Here is a 20,197-nt window from a genome sequence, read left to right as displayed (position 1 = left end):
TGTTATTTTTTCTTCCAAAGGCATAGTGTGAAAGATGAAAATGTGTATTTTTTAGTTTTATGTCCCCCCTGAGAAATACGTTATTTCAAACCGTCCTTTTGTATAAACTCGGAAGTTACCATCACAGCATGTTGTGATTTTACATTATTATGAAGTGTCATACGAATGATGTTCACAAAAATTAAAAAAATAATGATGGACCTTCAGTAACTACTTTAAAACTTAGACTTAGACCCTGTGTTTTAGTTCCTCACATTTTGATTTAATTTCAAAGCATTTAGAAAATTACATGAAAGCAAGGTCACATAAAGAAAGTGTGCATTAGCTCTCCTAGATAATATATCACGTTATTAAAGCCTGACAGACCATTTAATTGTCATGACACATGACAAACGGCTCTAATGGGGGAAAACAAAGGCACATTCGGTTCTTGTTCATCTCCCTTCATTTGTTTCATTCCCATAAATTGCAACAGTTACATTTTAGGAATGAAACTAATGTAAAACATGAAGAGAAATGACAGGGTACTTGCTATACCCTGTCATATATATATATACCTTCTCTGTTTTAAAAATGAACCAGTTTAATGAGGGATTATTGTCTCTGTGGAACAATGTGAAATGTGCCAAGGAACATGACAATACACTCACTGTTTTTATATAGTAAAGATTCAAAGTTTGCATATTTCCCTGTGCAATGAAAAACTTACTTTGCTGTCTACAAGAATGCCAGTCAGAGTAAAATATGCTATATAGAAATACAAATAAAACAACAAAAAATTTGGGAAGTACAAAATTGTAACTGTCATGTTACAAATACATCAAAATTTTAACTGTGTACCGCTCTTTGGCAATTGTTCTTAGTATTAAATTTTCTCAGAAACAAGTACCTACCTAACTCTGCATTATTTAGTGTTGGCACATGATGTGCTGGAATTAAATGCTGGCATCATAGAAACTTCGCCACTGGAAAGACAAAATTGGCTTTTGGCCAAAAGACTGAATTGAAATCTCATTCTGTTGCTTGACACTTAAGTGTACTCTTAATTTTTTTGCAATTATTCATCTTTGTTGCTTTGTTGATATTTATGCATTATGTGCCTCTACCTGCACGTTGAAGACATGTAATAGTTTTCGAGCACTTTTATTTTCCACAGCAATTAAAACAGTTTCAGTTTGATAGCATCAGTGTGATAACAATGTTCTCCTTTTGATATTTCTGAATTTTAAACACATACACTCTGGTCTCACTGTAGTAAGTTTGAGTCATTGCTCTTTTAAGTGCCATTTCCTCTGCGGAGGGTGAACAGCCAAGGGTTGCTGGGGAAAGGTTAGGCGGCTGAGCCCCAGCACAATCAATTACTCTGTACCTGGTTGAACACAGGACAGCATTGAAGAAGTAGAGTCTGATTGATAGAAAAAGATATGAGCTGGAGAAGTACAGTAAGGGATCAATGGACCCAAGCCAGTGTTATTTATTGTTAGGGCTCAGCACCTTTCACTTCATTTAATGAAAAGCAAACAAAACAAAACAAAAAAACTCACTTACTCACATCTCTTCTGACGTGCGTAAAAAAACCTGTTGGGACTATCTCATAAAAGATATTCTGCACTGAGTAATGGTCATACCATTTTAAAGGCAACGCTTATATTTTGTTTTACCTTTTAAAACAGTTTCACCGCTTTTTGTGGTAGCATGTGTTAAAAGTCTCTGGTTTCCCACTGTCTTTGACTTTTTCATGTCTTGGCAACAGATAATCAGAAAGATGATGCTAAAGATAATTACATATCAATGAATATGTTCATTTGACATTTTGAACGGGTTCAATTCCCCTTATTTAACACTCATTCTTTTTAAACAACACAAAGCCATGATTACTTCTGCATGTAACCCCTGTCGCTGTGAGGACTTCTACTTTCCTATAGTTACTCCCTCCACACTTCCATAATTACAATGTTTCTCCATTGGGCCAATAACCTTGTTTTTTGTTTGCCTTCTCCTTTAGCTGACTGAGTCATTCCCCCTAAATGTCAGCCTGCAGAGCTGTTAGGCAGCACCAAAGAAACAGTGTCTCCAACACTGATCTGATGTGTTTAGGTCTACAGCTGATGAACAAGGCTGTGGCTTCTCTGTTCTCTTGACCACACAGGCCACCTGTTGCTGGATAAGCAGAACAAAACAGATAGCACTCCCACTGACCCGAGAGACAGATAAAAGAGATATTTTATCAGAGTGCTTCATTAACGAGTCCCTGGCAGATGTGTCTCCTGTGCCTTTTTTCTCTTGTTTTTCTGCTCTCTGCATACTATTACTTTTGGCCATGTGGAATTAAATAATGGGCCATCCCTGCTGTGACCACACATTATTGCTGCAGAGTAAATATTTGTAATTAAGTATCGCATCAAGGTAGTCAAGCTAATGTTAATGTGGATGTTCTAAACTGTCAGTTTATTAGGAACATCCAGGCATAATGATTGCAGCGTTGTCCAACAATAAATCTGTCCTTCATGAGAGAACAGAGAAAAGCAAAAGGAAAGAAAGACAGAGAGAAATAAAGAAAATGACACAAAGAGACAAAATTGCAAGAAAGAGAGGAAATATCACAAAATGTAATGGTTTCCCAGCAACATTAGTCTTAATAACAATGTGTATGATATTGTATGGTTATAGATGAATGAGTTTGATACATTCAAACATTTCAGCAGAAAAACTGATTTTGTGGACACTACAAAAATGCGACACAAAGCAACCATGAAGACTCAGACGATGGCTACTATGAGATGTGAAATGACCTAAAATAAAAAGTACACTTCTGCAGTGAGTTGCAAAAATCATCAGTATGAAACTCGATATACCTTAAAGAGAAACATGATTATGCAAAACAGCTGCAAGAAAAGGCGTTTTAGTAATAAGCCACCACAACTCTTATTTGTACAATTTAAGGTTCTTTAGGATAGACTCATAATAGCATTGTATCTATACACTTATACTGAACTGCCAAAATTGATTGAATTAGCTTGTATGTAATAGGACTTGAACTGAACTTGTTTGCAGTCTTTGTATTGTATAATTCATCTGTATAACTGCCTTGGTTGAAGTCTGAATGTTAAAAACACCTCCCAGTATCACACAACAAAGTACAACAACACTTCACATAAGTATAGTATAATTTTTTTGTCTTTGGCAGTGCAGACTAGTTGCGTCCTGCTGTATATTGTCTTCATTCTAAACCAACTTCAGCTGCTCCCTGACAACTCAAGAATAATCATATTTTTCAAAATGTCCAGCTATTAAAGTGGGGTTTGTTATAAAGTAGTACCATTGGTGTTAGTTGTAACATCCTCAGTGGTGTATTATCAATGGTTAGAATTCAGAGTCTCCCCTAACTGGTGTATCCAGCTGACAGAAAACACTGTAATAAGGTCAATCCTTGGCTGTGATTTGCTCTGTGATTTGCCCTCTCTCTTGTTGTTTTTCTGCATTGACAGTGTTTTTTTTTTTTTTTTGGTAATTGAATCCATTCGGTTCTTTCAGAACGCTGATGCCAGCTATGACTTCAGCAGCAATGACCCGTTCCCATTTCCACGCTACACAGATGACTGGTTCAACAGGTAAAGCTAGTCCAGAATACCCCCGTTTATATATACACAAACTATTTTTGTTTGCAAATGAGTGTGCATTCTCCCTGGAGTCTGGTAGCTCTCCACTATTGATTTTCTCTCAACATAGTTCCATTAAGCTATAATGATAATGGTGCCATATAAACAAAGCTTTTGTCCAGTAGAACACAACGGAAAACACACTTTTAACTGCTCACTCGCAGGTGATAAGCTAGATAAAAGAGGACCATCACAAGTCTAGACTCCTCTTAGGGAAAAGTGTACCTACTGGTGACCTTCTGTATGATAACAGCTTATCTGCCCCCATCTCTCAATCACATTGTGATCCACTGGCTCTGCAAAACATCCAGGGGATGCGCACGGGCACAGACAAATCTACTCTTTTTCTCCACCTCTCCCTCCCCAATCAGTCCAGACATGTATGTGTGTGCTCCTGTGTGTAGGATTGAGAAGGGAATGCTTTGGTATAGTAGCAGTTGCTGACTGTCGGGCAATTCTCGCTGGCTAATCAGCCAGTTGTTATAAATAGCTGCCTGTCTTTTGCAAAGCATGCTGGGAATTAGGGGTTGACTCTCTGCAGTGCCCCTGTGGGGATCGAAGGGATGGAGAGATAGACGCACATAACATGGTGAACATAAAACTGTGACATGTGCAAACATACCATAGGGCATTCATTTAGACTAGAAATGTCACAGTTTTGCTCATAAACTGATTATTGTCAGATCATATCATTTGTTTGTTTGTTCTAGTCGTAAGTGATTTATGGCAAAAATAAAAAACAAACAAATCAAAAACAGCTATACATACCCATTCTGTTATTAACGTCCTTATTCAAGACTGACACGGTCAACAATTCCAGCTGCTGTGGGAAATCTCACCTCAGATTTACCCCCCAAGATATTACTTACAAATTCATGTAAATTCATGCAAATCTTTTTTTTTTTTCACTTTTCTGTCATCAGTCACGGCACACGGTGTGCTGGGGAGGTTTCTGCAGCAGCCAACAACAACATCTGTGGTGTGGGAGTCGCCTACAACTCCAAAGTGGCAGGTGCGTGTCATGTAAAATCGGCAGTTTGGCCAAGAGAAGAGTAACAATGTGAAGGCAAGAATGTTAAGCAACAGTCATGATAATAGTGTGATGGAAGGCTCAGAGGCCTGATGACTGTGATTTACTGAAGGAGGCACTAAAAGCATCTTATGCAAAACACAGGTTGCCGCGGGAAAATGGTTTTTCATTGTGATAATGCATCTCTATTCAGATTTACTACAAATTAATGAGAGAAAGTGGAAACCACTACAGGACAACACTGTTAATCCAGACAACTCTTTCATATAGATATTTCTTGAAATGTGCTCTGGGAGTTACTCAGTAGTAAAAAAAACAAAGCACTGATAGCACTGTTCTATTTGTGTGCTACTACAAAGCAGACATCACTTCTCCGCCATTGTTCGCATTGCACACTTGTTATATTTCGGTGAGGTCATGCTCTCAATAAACCGTACCCTCCAGCAACAATAAAAGGTAAACCAATAAAAACAGGATTGTTACTCTTCAAGGTATCAGGATGTTGGACCAGCCCTTTATGACAGACATCATTGAAGCATCATCCATCAGCCACATGCCTCAGATTATTGACATCTATAGTGCCAGCTGGGGACCTACTGATGATGGCAAGACAGTGGATGGACCCAGAGAGCTTACATTGCAAGCCATGGCTGATGGTGTCAATAAGGTAATATTGCATCACACCTACTGTGCTAAGACTTTAATAGCAATTTGGAAGTGTGCCGAAAATTTTTTTTGCTTGTTTATTTGTTGCTCTGCACAACAGGAGTTATAGTTTTCTTACATCAGGGTGGAGTTTATGCTTCCTTAAGGTAGTGCCAACAAGTAACTGGCATCTTTTATGCCATCATCTATGAGGGTTTTAGAATTATACTAATCAACTACAAAATTACGAATCAGGGGAAGTGAAAAACGTTAGTTTTCTCATTACAATTCAATGTTTAGCTGGGAAAGCTTGCGTCAATGTTAAAGATCAAGCAAACCCCTTCATAACAACATTGAGCAGCAGCCTTCCTCAACAGGGGTAATATGCTTACCACATTGCAAAACAAGCTTTGGAATTGGTTCATGGAACTTGATACAGAGCTCATTGCATTGATCCAGCCAAATTCCCCCAGATCAAGTATATATGGGAAACCCAAGGCAAAGAGGTTCCATTATACTATCCAGCATTCAGAGGATGGACACCCTCAGATGTTCCATGTCTATGTCCTTTGTTGCAGTGACAGTGAATTGTTAGTCATATGACTCAAAGATTGCTTTGGATTGCAATCCAGCATCGCTTTCCCGATGTGTGATGCTACTTTTTACACCAGCCAAATACACTTAAAGAGTACTTTCTTATTTATGCTCGACCATCAGAGTGCATTTTGGGGGACTCCGTAGCTGATTACGCATCCTGTTGTATGTCCTGCTCAAGGACACTTCAGCGAGGTTAAAAAACTCCCCAAAGCCTGCCAAGTATGGCTGTGTGTACTTCGGACACACCCACACACACAGACACACACATATATAGTACAGAGTTGCCATGCTAACAGCTCCACTGCTAATTACTTGCTTGATTAATTATCATGAACCATGCAGCCAGGTGCAGGCTAGTCTGAAAAGAACCCATCTAAGGCAGGAAAGGTGAAGAGGAGCAAAGCTCACGAGAGTGGCTGTAGCTCAGGAAAAAGAGCAGCTGATGTTTGCCAGTCATGAGATTGGTGGTTTCATGCCGAGCTTCCCCAGACCACATGTCAAAGTGTTCTTGAGCAAGACACTGAACCCTGCATTTAACACAAAAAAAATAAAAATAAATACTAAGAAGGGCCATCAGAGTTTGTTTAAATGGGTGAATGTGGCTTGTAGTATAAAGTCACTCTGAGTAATCAAAAAGACGAGAAAAGAGCTATATACTGTAAATTCAGTCCATTTTGATATCTGCTCACATAAGCATAATTCATAAAGCAGCCACTCCACAATTTGCTATTTAGATTCCAACTATATATTTCATGTGGCTCTGTGTCGACTGTACATAATGTGCAACAGAAGCAACTTTAAGAAACACATTCTGTCACAGAGGAACGCTGATGAAAGAGTGTAGTTTTGATGTAAATAAAAAACACTGTGTTCTGTGCAAAATTAAAGCACTTTATCAAAACTGTGCAGGAGATGGAATGCAGAAGGCTCAAGTCATAGATGAGAGCTCATTGATGCTGAATCCTCTTTTCGCATTCCAAACAGAGAGACATAAGCAAGCAGTAAAGGCGAAGGACATGCTACTCCCACTCCACTTGATCCTCTGCTCTGTTGGGAAACCATCAACCTTTTGTACACACAGGTGCAGCAGCCAGTGAAGATGATGCTCTCTGCATGGCTCAATAGTCAGTTTTTGTTTGGCATTCTATCAGTAACGAACATGAAATTTTAGTCTGTTTGATTTATTTAGTTTAATTTAGTTGTTTCCAGAGGGCATAAAGGGCTTTTGCAAATTGAGATACGGAAAAACAAATAAAAGAGATATAAAATTATGTCAATGTATCTGCAATGAGTACAGAGATGCCAATTTACCAGCTGTGGAGAAAAACAAAAAACTAAAATAGGACAAAATATGCTTGTGTGTCTCCATGGGGTTGCCTATTCTTTTGCAGTATACTTTTGAATTTGATTTCATTCTATTTAGTCTTTGTGTGACCACAGCCATATGTCCTTTCTCTTGCATCACTGTGTTTCTTTTGGTCTCTCAGATCTGAGAAACCTCCATGATTAGCATAACACAGCTCATTCACACCAGAGAACATGTCATATGTACATTTGAAGGCTTGTCTAATATGTCGTAAGGTCACAATGTAGGTTTGTAATTTTCAGATGGCAGCGTATTCCATGATGTTGGGCATCATTCAAGTGACACAAAGGAAATTGTAAAGCATATGAAAATATTTTAACTCCTATCTATCTATCTATCTATCTATCTATCTATCTATCTATCTATCTATCTATCTATCTATCTATCTATCTATCTATCTATCTATCTATCTATCTATCTATCTATCTATCTATCTATCTACCTATCTACCTATCTACCTACCTACCTACCTACCTACCTACCTACCTACCTACCTACCTACCTACCTACCTACCTACCTACCTACCTACCTACCTACCTACCTACCTACCTACCTACCTACCTACCTACCTATCTATCTATCTATCTACATTTTTTTTCTTGTCCAGTTTGTTTAATTTTGGAAAAAGAATCCCATATTGGATTGTGTAATTCACTGTATAATTGTTTTGTATGGAGCACTTTGCTGTTCCTTCATTGTCTGCCTGTGTTCTCCTGAATTTCAATCACATTTAGTCTCAGTTGCTCAATGGCAGTCATTGCAAATGTTCAGCTTCCTTTGGAATGTGACTACGCCTGTGACATATCTCATTAAGGGAGTGTGTGATTAGTTTGTTCCACAGAGCGGGACAAAAGTGGCTAAAATAATTGATTCCCGGAACAATTTGGAAACCACTACCTGGTGACAAGAGATGTCTGATTGGATTGTGGTGCATAAGCAATTCAAGAATGCACAGTGGAGCCCATTTTTAAGCCCTTCAAAGACGAGTTAAAAAAAAGAAAGTAAACTAGAACACACACCTGCTGTAAAATTACAGTGCATTTAATTCTCTTGTTCCCGATTATAATCTTAACTATGTAAATGAGGCAAATCAGTTGTGGGATTATGATCATGTTGTTTTAGGGGCGTGGTGGAAAAGGCAGCATCTATGTCTGGGCATCGGGAGATGGTGGTAGCTATGACGACTGCAACTGTGATGGTTATGCCTCGAGCATGTGGACAATCTCCATCAACTCTGCCATCAACGATGGGCGCACTGCCCTGTACGATGAGAGCTGCTCCTCCACCCTGGCATCTACGTTCAGCAATGGACGCAAGAGGAACCCAGAGGCTGGCGTTGTGAGTGTTTGCATTCAACCACTTATCATATCTGATCTGTAATGTGTTCATAGAATAGTTTCTATTTTATAGTGCTTTTAACATTCAAAGATGATACAGAACATTTTTTCATGTTTTGTCTTTTTAAAAATTCTCTCATTCATAGACTGAACTTTGAATGACTTATTTTCGGTTTACCTGGTACAAGTGTATCCTAGACTTTTGAAGAGATTGACAGAAATTGCTGGATGTTTGTAAGAATAATGGAGGCCGCTTTCTGCGGATACTCATAACAAGCATCACACTGTGGTGATCCCAGCACTTCAGGCAGTGGGTGCTTTGCCATGAAAAATCTTCACGTCTCTTGTGCCTGTTCGTGGTACACATTTTGGTTTTTCCACATAGAGAGAAAAAGATTCACCAAACTGTCTTATTGTATCACTGTCACTTATTGGGGTAAGACCCAGAATTGCCATCCAGGAAACCTGAATTCCTCTCCCATATTTGTTTTGTTGTATATGTCACATCCATATTTTACTCATTGTTTGGTAATGTTTAAGAGCTACGACGACTACTTGATTTGGGTTAAGGAGACATTAACCTCTATTCCCCCTTCCGATGGATCCATCCATCTATTTTCTATACCCGCTTAATCCGTCGGTCGAGTCGCGGGGGTGCTGGAGCCTATCCCAGCGTTCCCTTCCAATGGAAGGGAACGTTGCTTTCCTATTTTAGATTTTCTTTTTTTTTTACTATGCAAGCTAAATTTGGACATAAATCAGGCTTAATGACACTTGAGAATTGTTAAATTGCTTATAGTGCCTAGCCTGAGAGCTCACACCACCACATACAGCAAACCAAGGTCAGATGTTACACAACAAACATTTTATATAATGATATAATAACACTGGACTGGCATTTTCATTCTGAAATACATTTCAGTTGTTGGCATTTTGTCAACAGCTCGTGTCATGAATCACACTTTTAACTGCCCTAAGTTATAGACCCCAGGGAAACCACAAAGAGAGAAACTAAAGTAATGCAAAAGCCAGCTGCCTGGTTAAACCACTATTCAACACTTAAATAAGGTGACAATAATAAATTATTTGGGCATCGTTTGAAATGTGAGATATGGATAATTCCTGACGTTGATGGATCCTGATAGGATAACGAATGCTCTTACTACATATTGTCCCTAGAACTACATATTGGCATGCAGACTCCTATAGACCAACATCCTATAACATGCCGGGGTGTAGAGACCGCAGTGTTTAAATGATTATCCAACTCACCTTTAGCTGCTGACAAAGCCCATGATCTTCTCAAGGGTTTTCCCACTAATTGCAGTTAATCTGTGATCTAATTAAGCTTCAGGTTGAATAAATATTTATTGAACATGCTGATTCTGAAGTTTAGTTTACATACACTCATCAGCCTTGTTTATCCTTTTACATATGTATGTATATAAAAAGGAATAGAATAGAATAGACTCGAATATATTTACTGTATTATTGATTTACTGTACTTAAAGCAAAGATGGGTAGAACTGTGGGACATGTTCCTAAACTTATCATGCCTTCCCATTGAGAATAGTGAGAAAAACATTAAGTTATACAGGTTTACTTTAACTTATACCATATTTTTGGTTTTTGTCTCTATCATTGCCAAAATAAACTATACGAATCAACAGATAAATTGCCAATCCTCATTACCACTGTTAAAATTAAAAAAAAAAAAAAGCACCTTCCCTTCATATGTCAGATGATTAATTTTTTTTCTATTTTTGTGATTTGGCTATTTCAGGCCACAACAGACTTGTATGGGAACTGCACACTACGTCACTCTGGAACATCAGCAGCAGCTCCAGAGGCAGCAGGCGTCTTTGCTCTGGCCCTTGAGGCAAAGTATGTACTCTACAGTTTCTTCAGCAGACCTTTACTAATTGTGATTATTAATTCAGACGGACTGGCTACATAAAACAGTAATAGGTTACCTCATTCACAGCCATTCTGCTGAAGAAGGTGCCGGTCAGACGGTACATTGTGCTTATGTTGCCAGTTATTTGGAAGAAAAATCTTGAACTTTTTTGGGTAATGTTTTGTGACTGCACCTGTCAATCTCTACACATCCTTTTTTCAAAATGATTGTGTGAGTGTCAGAATTTTATAAAGACCATATATAAACCATTTTATAAAGACCATAAACATTTCTCTACTTTTCACAAGGCTGCTTCACTTCTCACAGAATTGCTTATTTATCACAACTGGAACCAGATCAAAGTAAAACTGCTCTCAGAATACAGACTCTTTACCAAGGACACTAATCACATTGGGATCAGAGCTCTTTATATCACAGCACACAGCTAAATAAAGTACAATTTCTCTGCCTTTGAGAAAACTCAGTATTTAGACTTGATGTATTACTCCAATTCCTGTAAGGTTGGAGCAGAGATACTACATTTTAACAGAGTAGTGCCTCATCATCATTTCAATATACTTAAAATGTTAACTACAGGCAAATAGCAATCCAAAAGAATCTGTTACCCAATCTAGAACAACTTGGGCTTTATTGTATGATCTTTGTAAATCCAAACCTTGGCACCTATTTCAAAGTAAACCCACCCACACTTAATTAGACATGTAAGACAAATCTAAAAACCTGGAGAATTACAGCTTCTGAAATCCTGAAGGAGACCTACGCTTTGTGTCTCACATTAAAGGCTCACAAGGTTCTCTCACTATTAACCAACACCAGATCATGGAGTTGAGTAAAGAAACACTGTTTGCTTTGCACACACAATAATGATGTTACTGTTGTGAGGACCGGATGCTCACCCTGTCCGGCGGCAAATAACCCACAAGCCTTTTTTACTACCCAAACACACTTGAACCACACAACAGCAGGGGTCGGTGAGTCAGCCAGAACAAAGCTGTCACCCCACACAGCCAAAAAGATAGAGAGACACAGACAAAGTCAACCATCTGCCCAAAATCACACACAGTATGACGTTTTGACAAGTGAAAGCTTAAAATGGTAGAAAATCAATGAACCAGAAATGCTTCCCAGTGGAAACTGTTGTTTTACTTTTTTATTATTTCTATCTAACCTTTAAATATATATTTTTTTCTGATTAGAGCACTACAGCTAACCTACAATCCTTTTTTCTCCTCCATCCATCTTTTCTTCCTTTACCACTTGCCCTACAAACTCTTGTGCCTGTTTGTCCTTCCCAGCCCTAACCTGACATGGAGAGACATGCAGCACCTGTCAGTCCTGACCTCGAAGCGGAATCAGCTCCACGATGAAGTTCATCAGTGGAGGAGGAATGGTGTGGGCCTCGAGTTTAACCATCTGTTTGGCTATGGTGTGCTGGATGCTGGGGGCATGGTGAAAATGGCCAAGGAATGGAAAACTGTTCCAGAGCGTTTCCACTGCGTAGCTGGATCCATTCAGGAAGCCCAGTGAGTCACATTTCTTCAAACTGTAGTTTTATGTGTACTAAAAGCACTGAGGACTCAAGTACATTGCATATTCTTCAAATTCCAAATGCCCTCTCCAAGATTTTGTAATGAAAACCCTGCTGAGCACAAGAAACACACAGATCTAATTACTGGGTAATCCCAATAGGGCCTAATTTAATAAAACATCTGCGTTGGGAGTATCCTCTTTAAAACCCTGTAATATTTAGATTAACTGCTCAGTCTGTCTGACGATCTTTAAGATATAATGTCTTCATAGCTAGTGTTTGATAATTAAGGCATCAGTCTTTTAACATCAGAGTCGACACAATATAGTAAATATCTCCAACAAAGCATTATTGAAATTATTTTGTGATGTCATGTACTATCATCTTCTTCTATTTAAAACTAAAAGCAGAAGCTATTATGACTTTTCACTTTTGCCCATCTTTACTTCACTTGGACTGTTGACATTCATTCTAGATTAAGATTGATCTAGGTACAAAGTTTGACTGCCATTTGGTTAAAGAGGAATGGTTTACTCTGCTTACCCTTGATTTGAAGATGAAGTGTGATTGATGTGATTTTGTGTCAAGAAAACTTTGGAAGTCAGTTGTTACCAAGTATGCAACTTACTCACACAAAGTAGAAACACCAACGCTCCAGTGCACAAACAGTAGGCATGTAAGTTTAGCAAATGTAGCCATGGAGCACTTAATTTAAAAACTGATGATTGATCAGGGAAGCAGCTGAACAATCTTTGTTTAAGGTGTACCAAACCAATTGCTTGATTGATATGAAGCTAATTTGTTTTGCGGTAAGTAATTGAAGCAAAGCCTTGACAACAAACAACCTCTTTCAGGCCAGTTTGGAGCAGCGACAGAATAAACTCCCTTTGGTGTGAATTTTTAACACAAATTGAGGGAAAAAAACCCACAAATCCTTATACAGCTTATTTAAAGAGAATGATCCAGGTTTAGGTTTTCATCTACCCGTGCTGCTCCATCAAGATTAATAAATTTTGTCCGGTAATTGTAGCTTAATCCTGACAGCTAACAGACAAATGGAAATGATAACATACCTTCTGGCTCAAATTTCTGATTACTCCCTGAATTACTGTGTCACTCTTACCATTGTATAATTCTCAAAGCTGCTGCCAGAGAGACATTTTTGACAACAATCCAGACTAGCCCATGCTCTGTAGAAGATCCTTAGTCTCTGTCCTCAAATTTCTTAGATGTGGGGATTGTTAAGACGTCCTCTCTCACATCCTCCCTGTGCCAGCACAGTATCTCCCTCTTCCATCACCCTACATTATCTCCCTCTCAGCATCTCCTTCTTCTGTGGCCTTGCTTTACCCTTTTCTCAGTGTTTCAACCCGCCATCCTCATTATATTTTCCCTGTTCATTTCCAATTCCTCTTCTTCCCTTTCCCCTGTCTCCACAGCATGCCTTGCAGGAGGGCTCTGCTATCTATTCATCTGTGATATCCTGAGGCCTTGAGCATTGGTGTGTGAGGCATGGTGGTTTCCGGTTGCCACTCCTGCTACTTGCGCAAATTAAAACTGCCAGTACTTTAGCATACATAATAAAGCTGTCAGTGAGTGGATGAAGTTAGAAAAGCAAACAGCATACGGTCTGAGTGCATGTTTACCGCCATCAACACCCTCCTCTTTGTTTTTGTGACTTATTAGTGCAATGCCAACAATGAAGTCACGACAGCATGACATGAATGTGTTCCTGTGTGTTAGTCTCCCTCCCTTGGGTGCAGTGGCGGATAAAAAAAAGGAAAATCACAGCGCTTTTATTTCAAACTTGCATGCAAACAGTGGAGAGGACTTACCTTCTCATGTAGAAAGTCTGCAACATTATTAATTCCCTGATCATTCATGGTTCAGCTGCAGAAAGTGGCTCTGAGCTCTTTGCTGAGACATGAAGAAAGCCTGAGTATCTTAAAATAACTGCTCAATGAGGCAGTGTTTATGGAATATACCAACAGAAATATCTCTCTCTGTTGGGCTTTGAGCTCTGTGTTAAAAGCTGTATCGCTGGCTGTGTCATATTTTTCATTAGTTCCTTGTTTCCACAGCAGCACTGCAGGGCTTTTGCAGCCTCTATTGTGGTAGAGCCATAATTACAACAAGCCCACCTCTGATGATAGTGATCATCAGAGAAAAGCAATAAACACCAACATAGCCATGCTCACAAACACTGCTCAGCATTGATCTGATAGCTGCTATGGCTGGTTGCAGCTTACTTAGCAGGAGTACAACTTCTCATTATCCGTGTAACTGGCACACAGTGCCCTGCTGTGCAGTAGGGTTGTTTTCAACCTTCACAGGAAGCTTCCCCCTCCTTTACCAGTGACCAACTGCTGTAATTACTCTTGCATATTATCTGATGGGGAAGGTACTGATTAATTTACACTCACAGTCATGTACACTTTAAAAACTGATGTTAATAAAAGCATACATACAAAATAATTAAAAAAGTGTTCAAAAATAGATAAAAGTTGTTTCTTTATGCTTAGGCAATTTTTATACAAATCAGCCCACATGCACAGCCCACAGCCCATAGTAAATATCTATTATATTTTGAATACTTTTGAATACAAAAATCATCTGCAGGCAATGACTACCTTACATCTGGAACCCATCAACATGATAAATAAAAAAAGTTTCCTCCTATGTTACTGTTTGCCAGGCTTTTACTAAAACATCTACTAAAACAGATTTATTGTCTATTTGGTGTTTTTTCTGCCATTAGTTTTTTCTCCAGCAATTGCAGCTTATTGAGACTATGTGCTGGTGATTTACCTGACCATTGCAGAATCTTCCACTTCCATACCTTCATATGTCCTGGGTTGCTTTTGCAGTATGTTTTGAGTTAATATTCACCTGTATTGTCTATCCGTATTCAATTTTCTTTCCTGTCTTCCGTCACATTATTAGAAAACACTAGTAACACAGTGACCCAGTTAATCTGAGTTACTTCTGTTAAATGAAACTGTTTTGAGAATGTTTTATGAAAAAAATCAACTCTGCCCTTTTCTGAAAAGCATTTAGTCCGTGTAAGCAAAACGTTCCAATGCTGTGGTAGACATCCTGCCTTGTTCCTGTACCTAAAAAGTAAATCTACTTGCTTCAGCAAGTCCACTGTGATCTGGACAAAACAGGCAGCACAGTGTGAATCATATTTTTGTTCAGGGTCTTAAATACAAGTCAATCTCCACTGTTATGTGTGAAAAAAAAAAGCAGACAAGCAGACCACAGTTTGTGATACTGAGGGGTTGTTTTCACTCTGTATACCTCAGACTTCCAGTACAACTTGAAAATACTCAGATTACTCCGCAGATATTGGGTGCGTCATTGAGAACAGCGAAGTGGTCAACAACTTTGTGACAAAGTGTGGGAGGAATCCCTTCATTTTGAAGGTGAACAAGACAAATGAGATTATTGCGGACTTTATGAGGCCCAGGAATAAACCAAAAACTGTTTCCATCCTGGGAGAAGTAGTGGAGGTCTATAGATACCTGGGGGTTTACCAGGACAGCTTACTGGACTTGAAATGCAACATGGAGGCTGTCTACAGACTGTATTTCTTAAGAAAACTTAGATTCTTCAATATCTGCATCCATATATTGCACATGCTCTTTCAGCCTGTAGTGGAGAGTGTAGTCTGCTTTGAAGCAGTCTAGTGGGGCAGCAGGATCAGAGCCACTGAATAAAAAGGAAGCAAACAAACTGATAATGTAAGCTGGATATGTGCTTTGGACTGCACTAGAGCCAATGGAGATTGTTGTGAAAAGAAGAATGTTGTAAAAGTTGTTCAATATGATGGACAATGCTGCACACTCTCTACATAACATAGTGATCAAACAATAAAGTGTGTATAGTCAGAGGCTTCTTCAGCTATGCAACAACCAAGAACAGTAGAGGAGGTAATTTGTGCAAACAGCAATAACTCTTCACAACTAGTTTTATATAATGACTAATTATGTTGTTTTTATTTCATTCACCAAACGTAATTTTCCGTTTTGACTACACGAGGTGGGTTCACAGCAAAGCCTATTATGCAAATGTCACACTTTGAATCAACACCTTTCATCTGTTTTGTCGTTGTAATTATTTTACAGGAATGGCCCAGTCCTGTCCATGAAACACATTTTGAATCAGTTGCTCAATTACCCATCAGCCCCTATAAAATAACCAAATAATTAGATTTCTGTGACTCTTAACAAGAATATTTTTTCGGCTTAAATGACAGAAATTACATGGTGTCCAACTGTATATTCAATATGTTAGATAAATTGTTTAGTCTTTGGTTATGTCAAATTTCTAAACAACTTAAACTCCCAACCATGAATTGTCTTGTTTTTCTGGGAATGGTAATTCACTACTTCAGTCATCAGCAGAGCACCACTGCACTCACCTCAACGTGCACAGCACAGTGCTCAGTTAATCTTTTTCCAAACTGAGCAGTTCCACGTATATCTTTCATTCGGTTTCTGTGTCTTGTCTTTGTTGCTTTTTTCTTTATTTCCCACCACCTGTGATATGGTCTCAAGTTCTAATAATGTTATTAAACCTCTTCACAGCCTTTGGCCACCACCTCTGCCCTGCTGTGCTCTAACTCTGTCTTCCCATCACCCAAAGAGATGGGAAAGCAGTATGTCTTCCAAATCACAAAGCAACTGCAATGTCAAAACCAGCTTTCATTCTACTCTCTGTTCTGTGAAAAAAAAAATAAAAATAAAGACCTTGAAAGTCCAATAGTTTTAGTTGTTCATACACAGCATACTGTCATACAAATGTATAGAACCATTTAACAGGCAGTGAAGCTTTGCACTACACATTGTTCAATAATTATCTTGTTAAAAAACTAGCAAAAAGCTTATGCTAAAACATCTAACTCTCATATTTTACACCATGAACATTCTTTCCAAAACATTTAATGTAATAACATTTTAAAAGATCAAGGGAGCTTGCAAACTTCTGTTACTTTACTTTTTTATAGTTTGCTCCTCAAAGCAATTTTTTTGATCATCTTTGCTACAGTATTCTTTCTAAACTTCCCCAGTCACACATTTTTTCCACTGGAGTGGTTTGAAATCTTACTGAGTTTTCACAAAATAATAAGGATAATGAGACAAAAGCTATGCGAGGAAGTTAAGGGGAGAGCTCAACTGACACGGACTAACTTTGTGACATCAGTTTTGGATAATACATTGTGAGTTCTTAACTTGAACTTAGAGAACATGTAGCATATAATTATTAATCTGTGGGCTTTTCAGTAGCTGTTTTGGCATTGTTGACCATATCATATAATCATTTTTATGGAAATGTATTTTACAAATTCAAGCTTTACATGTCAGCGTTCTTGCTTTGTTGTCAAGAGAAGATAAATACAAAACAGGATAAGAGCAACCTCATTCTATGTCGTAGTTGGTTTGTTCTATGGCAAATGATGCCACACACTGTTAATAGGCCTACTGGGATTATTGAAGAAGAAAGGGAAGAAAGCATTTTTTATAATGATACCTGTTGTCCCAGTCTTAACTACACGTACAATGCCATCTTCTGGTCATATCTTCTCTAGTTTTTTTTAAAATCTTAAATTTTTCAGTGCTATTGCACGTTAACAGTGCTATTGCATTTTCCCTATTTCTCTGACCTGGGGTTTTAACCTTTTGATTCTTGTTCTTCTTCTCTAGTAAAATCCAGTCTGGAAACAAGCTATTGTTGGCCATCACCACTGAAGCCTGTCAGGGTAAGGACAACTTTGTCCGCTACCTGGAGCATGTTCAGGCTGTAGTCACTGTCAACGCCAGCCGCCGCGGAGACCTTAACATCAACATGACCTCACCTATGGGCACAAAGTCCATACTGTTGAGCCGAAGGCCCCGTGATGATGATTCCAAGGTTGGCTTCGACAAGTGGCCCTTCATGACCACCCACACCTGGGGGGAGGACCCCCGTGGAACCTGGGTCCTTGAAGTAGGCTTTCAGGGTGATGAGCCACAGCGGGGAGTCCTAAAGGAGTGGACTCTCATGCTGCATGGAACACAAAGTGCCCCTTATATAGACCAGATTGTGCGTGATTATCAGTCCAAACTTGCTATGTCCAAAAAGGAGGAGCTGGAGGAAGAGCTGGATGAAGCTGTAGAGAGAAGTCTGAAGAGTTTGCTGAGTAAAACTAACTAACTAAGATTTTACGTGCATGTTTCCAACTCTCTCACTTTCTCTTGTCACCCTCTCTGCAGTCTTACTCTGTCTCACTCTGAATCTCACTCCATCACCTTAGTTCTTCTCAGTGTCTCAGTCATTTTGTCTCCCTCTCCTTCTATATTTTCTCCGCTTTATGTTATCAAGTTTTAGCCTCCTTCGATGAATGTTTCTCGTAAGAATCATGATAAAAGTGTAACCCTCAATAACCTGTTCTACATAGAGAAAGAAAGCTATATCACCTGAATTTTTAATCTATGAAATTGTACATAAACCAAATATAAGCCAGTCTTTCATGCTCTTGCTTTTACTGCCCTGCACCTCTCTTTTGCCAAATGTTGTACAGTTTGTGACTGTAAATGATTTTCTGTGTCATTCTACTTAAAGTTTAATATCTTGCAAACAGAGCAGTGATATTTCTTTCTGTTTATATTTTTGTGAAATGCACTGTTTATATTAACAACGAATAGAATGTGTAATTTACTTTGCAGCATGTGGTCATCATTTCACATCCCATAATCTTTGGCATATACTATAATAAATCTATTCAGCTGTTTATTTAAGTACTTGAGTGATTTGGAACACACCGCCCAAGATACCAAGTAATTGTCTTCTGTCTCTTGAGTGCCTGAAACTATGGGAGAAGCAAAGAGCTGGACAAAGAATATGGCAGAGGATGTAAACTAATTATTTTCCAGCTAAAATTATACTAAAGTGGAGCACCAGCCGCATCCTAGTGGACCAGCAATCAAACTTGATTCTTAACTTTCAGCATATGTCTTTCTGTATTGAAAAGTGCTCTCTAAAAAGTTAATACTCACTTTATAGACACTCATTCTTCATCAAATCTCAGTAGGAGATGTAGGAAAGATACTTATGACAAAATATTGCTTTTCTTTATGAAACAGAAGTTAATGTTATGATGATTATCATATCATTTTTAGAAAGCCTCATTCAAAACTTGCCATTTGTATCTACAGAAGAAAAAAAAAAACAGCAAACACCACACAGTCATAGCATGTGTGGAGATCAGTGGAGATGGAAGTAGTTCGGCTAAATTACAACTAAATGTAATCATTAATAATGTTCTCAGTTAGATCAACTGTAAAAATTAATTTGAGAAGGAAATAGCTTTCAGGGCATGCTTCCACTGCCCCTGAGTGGCCAATTTTAAATTAATGGACACTGAGGAGCTTAGAAAAAAGAAGAGAAAAAGAAAATTGCTACATGGCGAAACAAATAAGAACCATCTCAAAGAGCTTTATCCGATCACAAATGACATGATTGTAAAACTAATAGTTTTGGTGTAGAATTCTATTCGCCAGATGAATCAGTTCACTTTGCATCGATTTGTTTTTCTACAGGTTTTTTTTTCCTGAGATCACCTTTTTGTCTTTGTGTCGTCTTCTACCTGTCTGAGTTTCTTATACTGCTGCTTCATACCACTAGGTGGTGTTGTAAGAAAGGTAATTAAGTGCAGAGAAGCTGCAGAGATCTAAAATGGTGCGGACATATCTACGTATGCTTGTTGTAGACTACAATTTACTGTGACCAACTTTGGTGTGCTACTGTTAAGTAAAGGCACTTGTTCTACATTTAAGATTGTGCTTCATTCCAGTTCCACATAGACCGTCATGATTTATATTACATTCAGAAAGCACGACAACAGACAACAAATTATTGTTTTAGTCTGAATGCATGTAAAAACACTTGTTTTTACACACACTAAACTTCTAAAAAAAAGGCCAAACACGTGCAGATAATACAGTTGGAGTCCGATGATGTATGATGATCTCACACAGAGAAAATTAGAAGAGGCAGAGTGTCTTTAGTTTTTTTTCTCACAGTCTCACTCAGCATTTCAGTGTTGGACGAACTTTGGTTAATAACTCGATTCCAT

At 38.5% G+C, this 20,197-nt stretch overlaps 1 protein-coding gene across 1 annotated transcript in view; it reads left to right on the top strand.

Annotated features, from left to right (window-relative positions):
• pcsk2 (proprotein convertase subtilisin/kexin type 2) overlaps positions 1-19,892 on the top strand; it is a 30,809-nt gene extending 10,917 nt beyond the window's left edge. The window contains exons 6-12 of the mRNA XM_072390883.1: positions 3,535-3,611; positions 4,583-4,671; positions 5,181-5,356; positions 8,421-8,636; positions 10,419-10,519; positions 11,849-12,076; positions 17,787-19,892. Coding sequence (XP_072246984.1) covers positions 3,535-3,611; positions 4,583-4,671; positions 5,181-5,356; positions 8,421-8,636; positions 10,419-10,519; positions 11,849-12,076; positions 17,787-18,276 — 1,377 coding nt within the window. The 3' untranslated portion in view covers positions 18,277-19,892. The remainder of the gene's footprint in view (positions 1-3,534; positions 3,612-4,582; positions 4,672-5,180; positions 5,357-8,420; positions 8,637-10,418; positions 10,520-11,848; positions 12,077-17,786) is intronic.
• The last annotated feature ends 305 nt before the right edge of the window (positions 19,893-20,197 follow it).

Source organism: Leuresthes tenuis, unplaced genomic scaffold (assembly GCF_036924035.1).
Source record: "Leuresthes tenuis unplaced genomic scaffold, fLeuTen1.0.hap1 SCAF_8, whole genome shotgun sequence".
Lineage (NCBI taxonomy): Eukaryota > Metazoa > Chordata > Actinopteri > Atheriniformes > Atherinopsidae > Leuresthes > Leuresthes tenuis.
The sequence above is the reverse complement of the archived record's forward strand: the minus strand, read 5'-3'. Positions and strand labels throughout refer to the sequence as shown.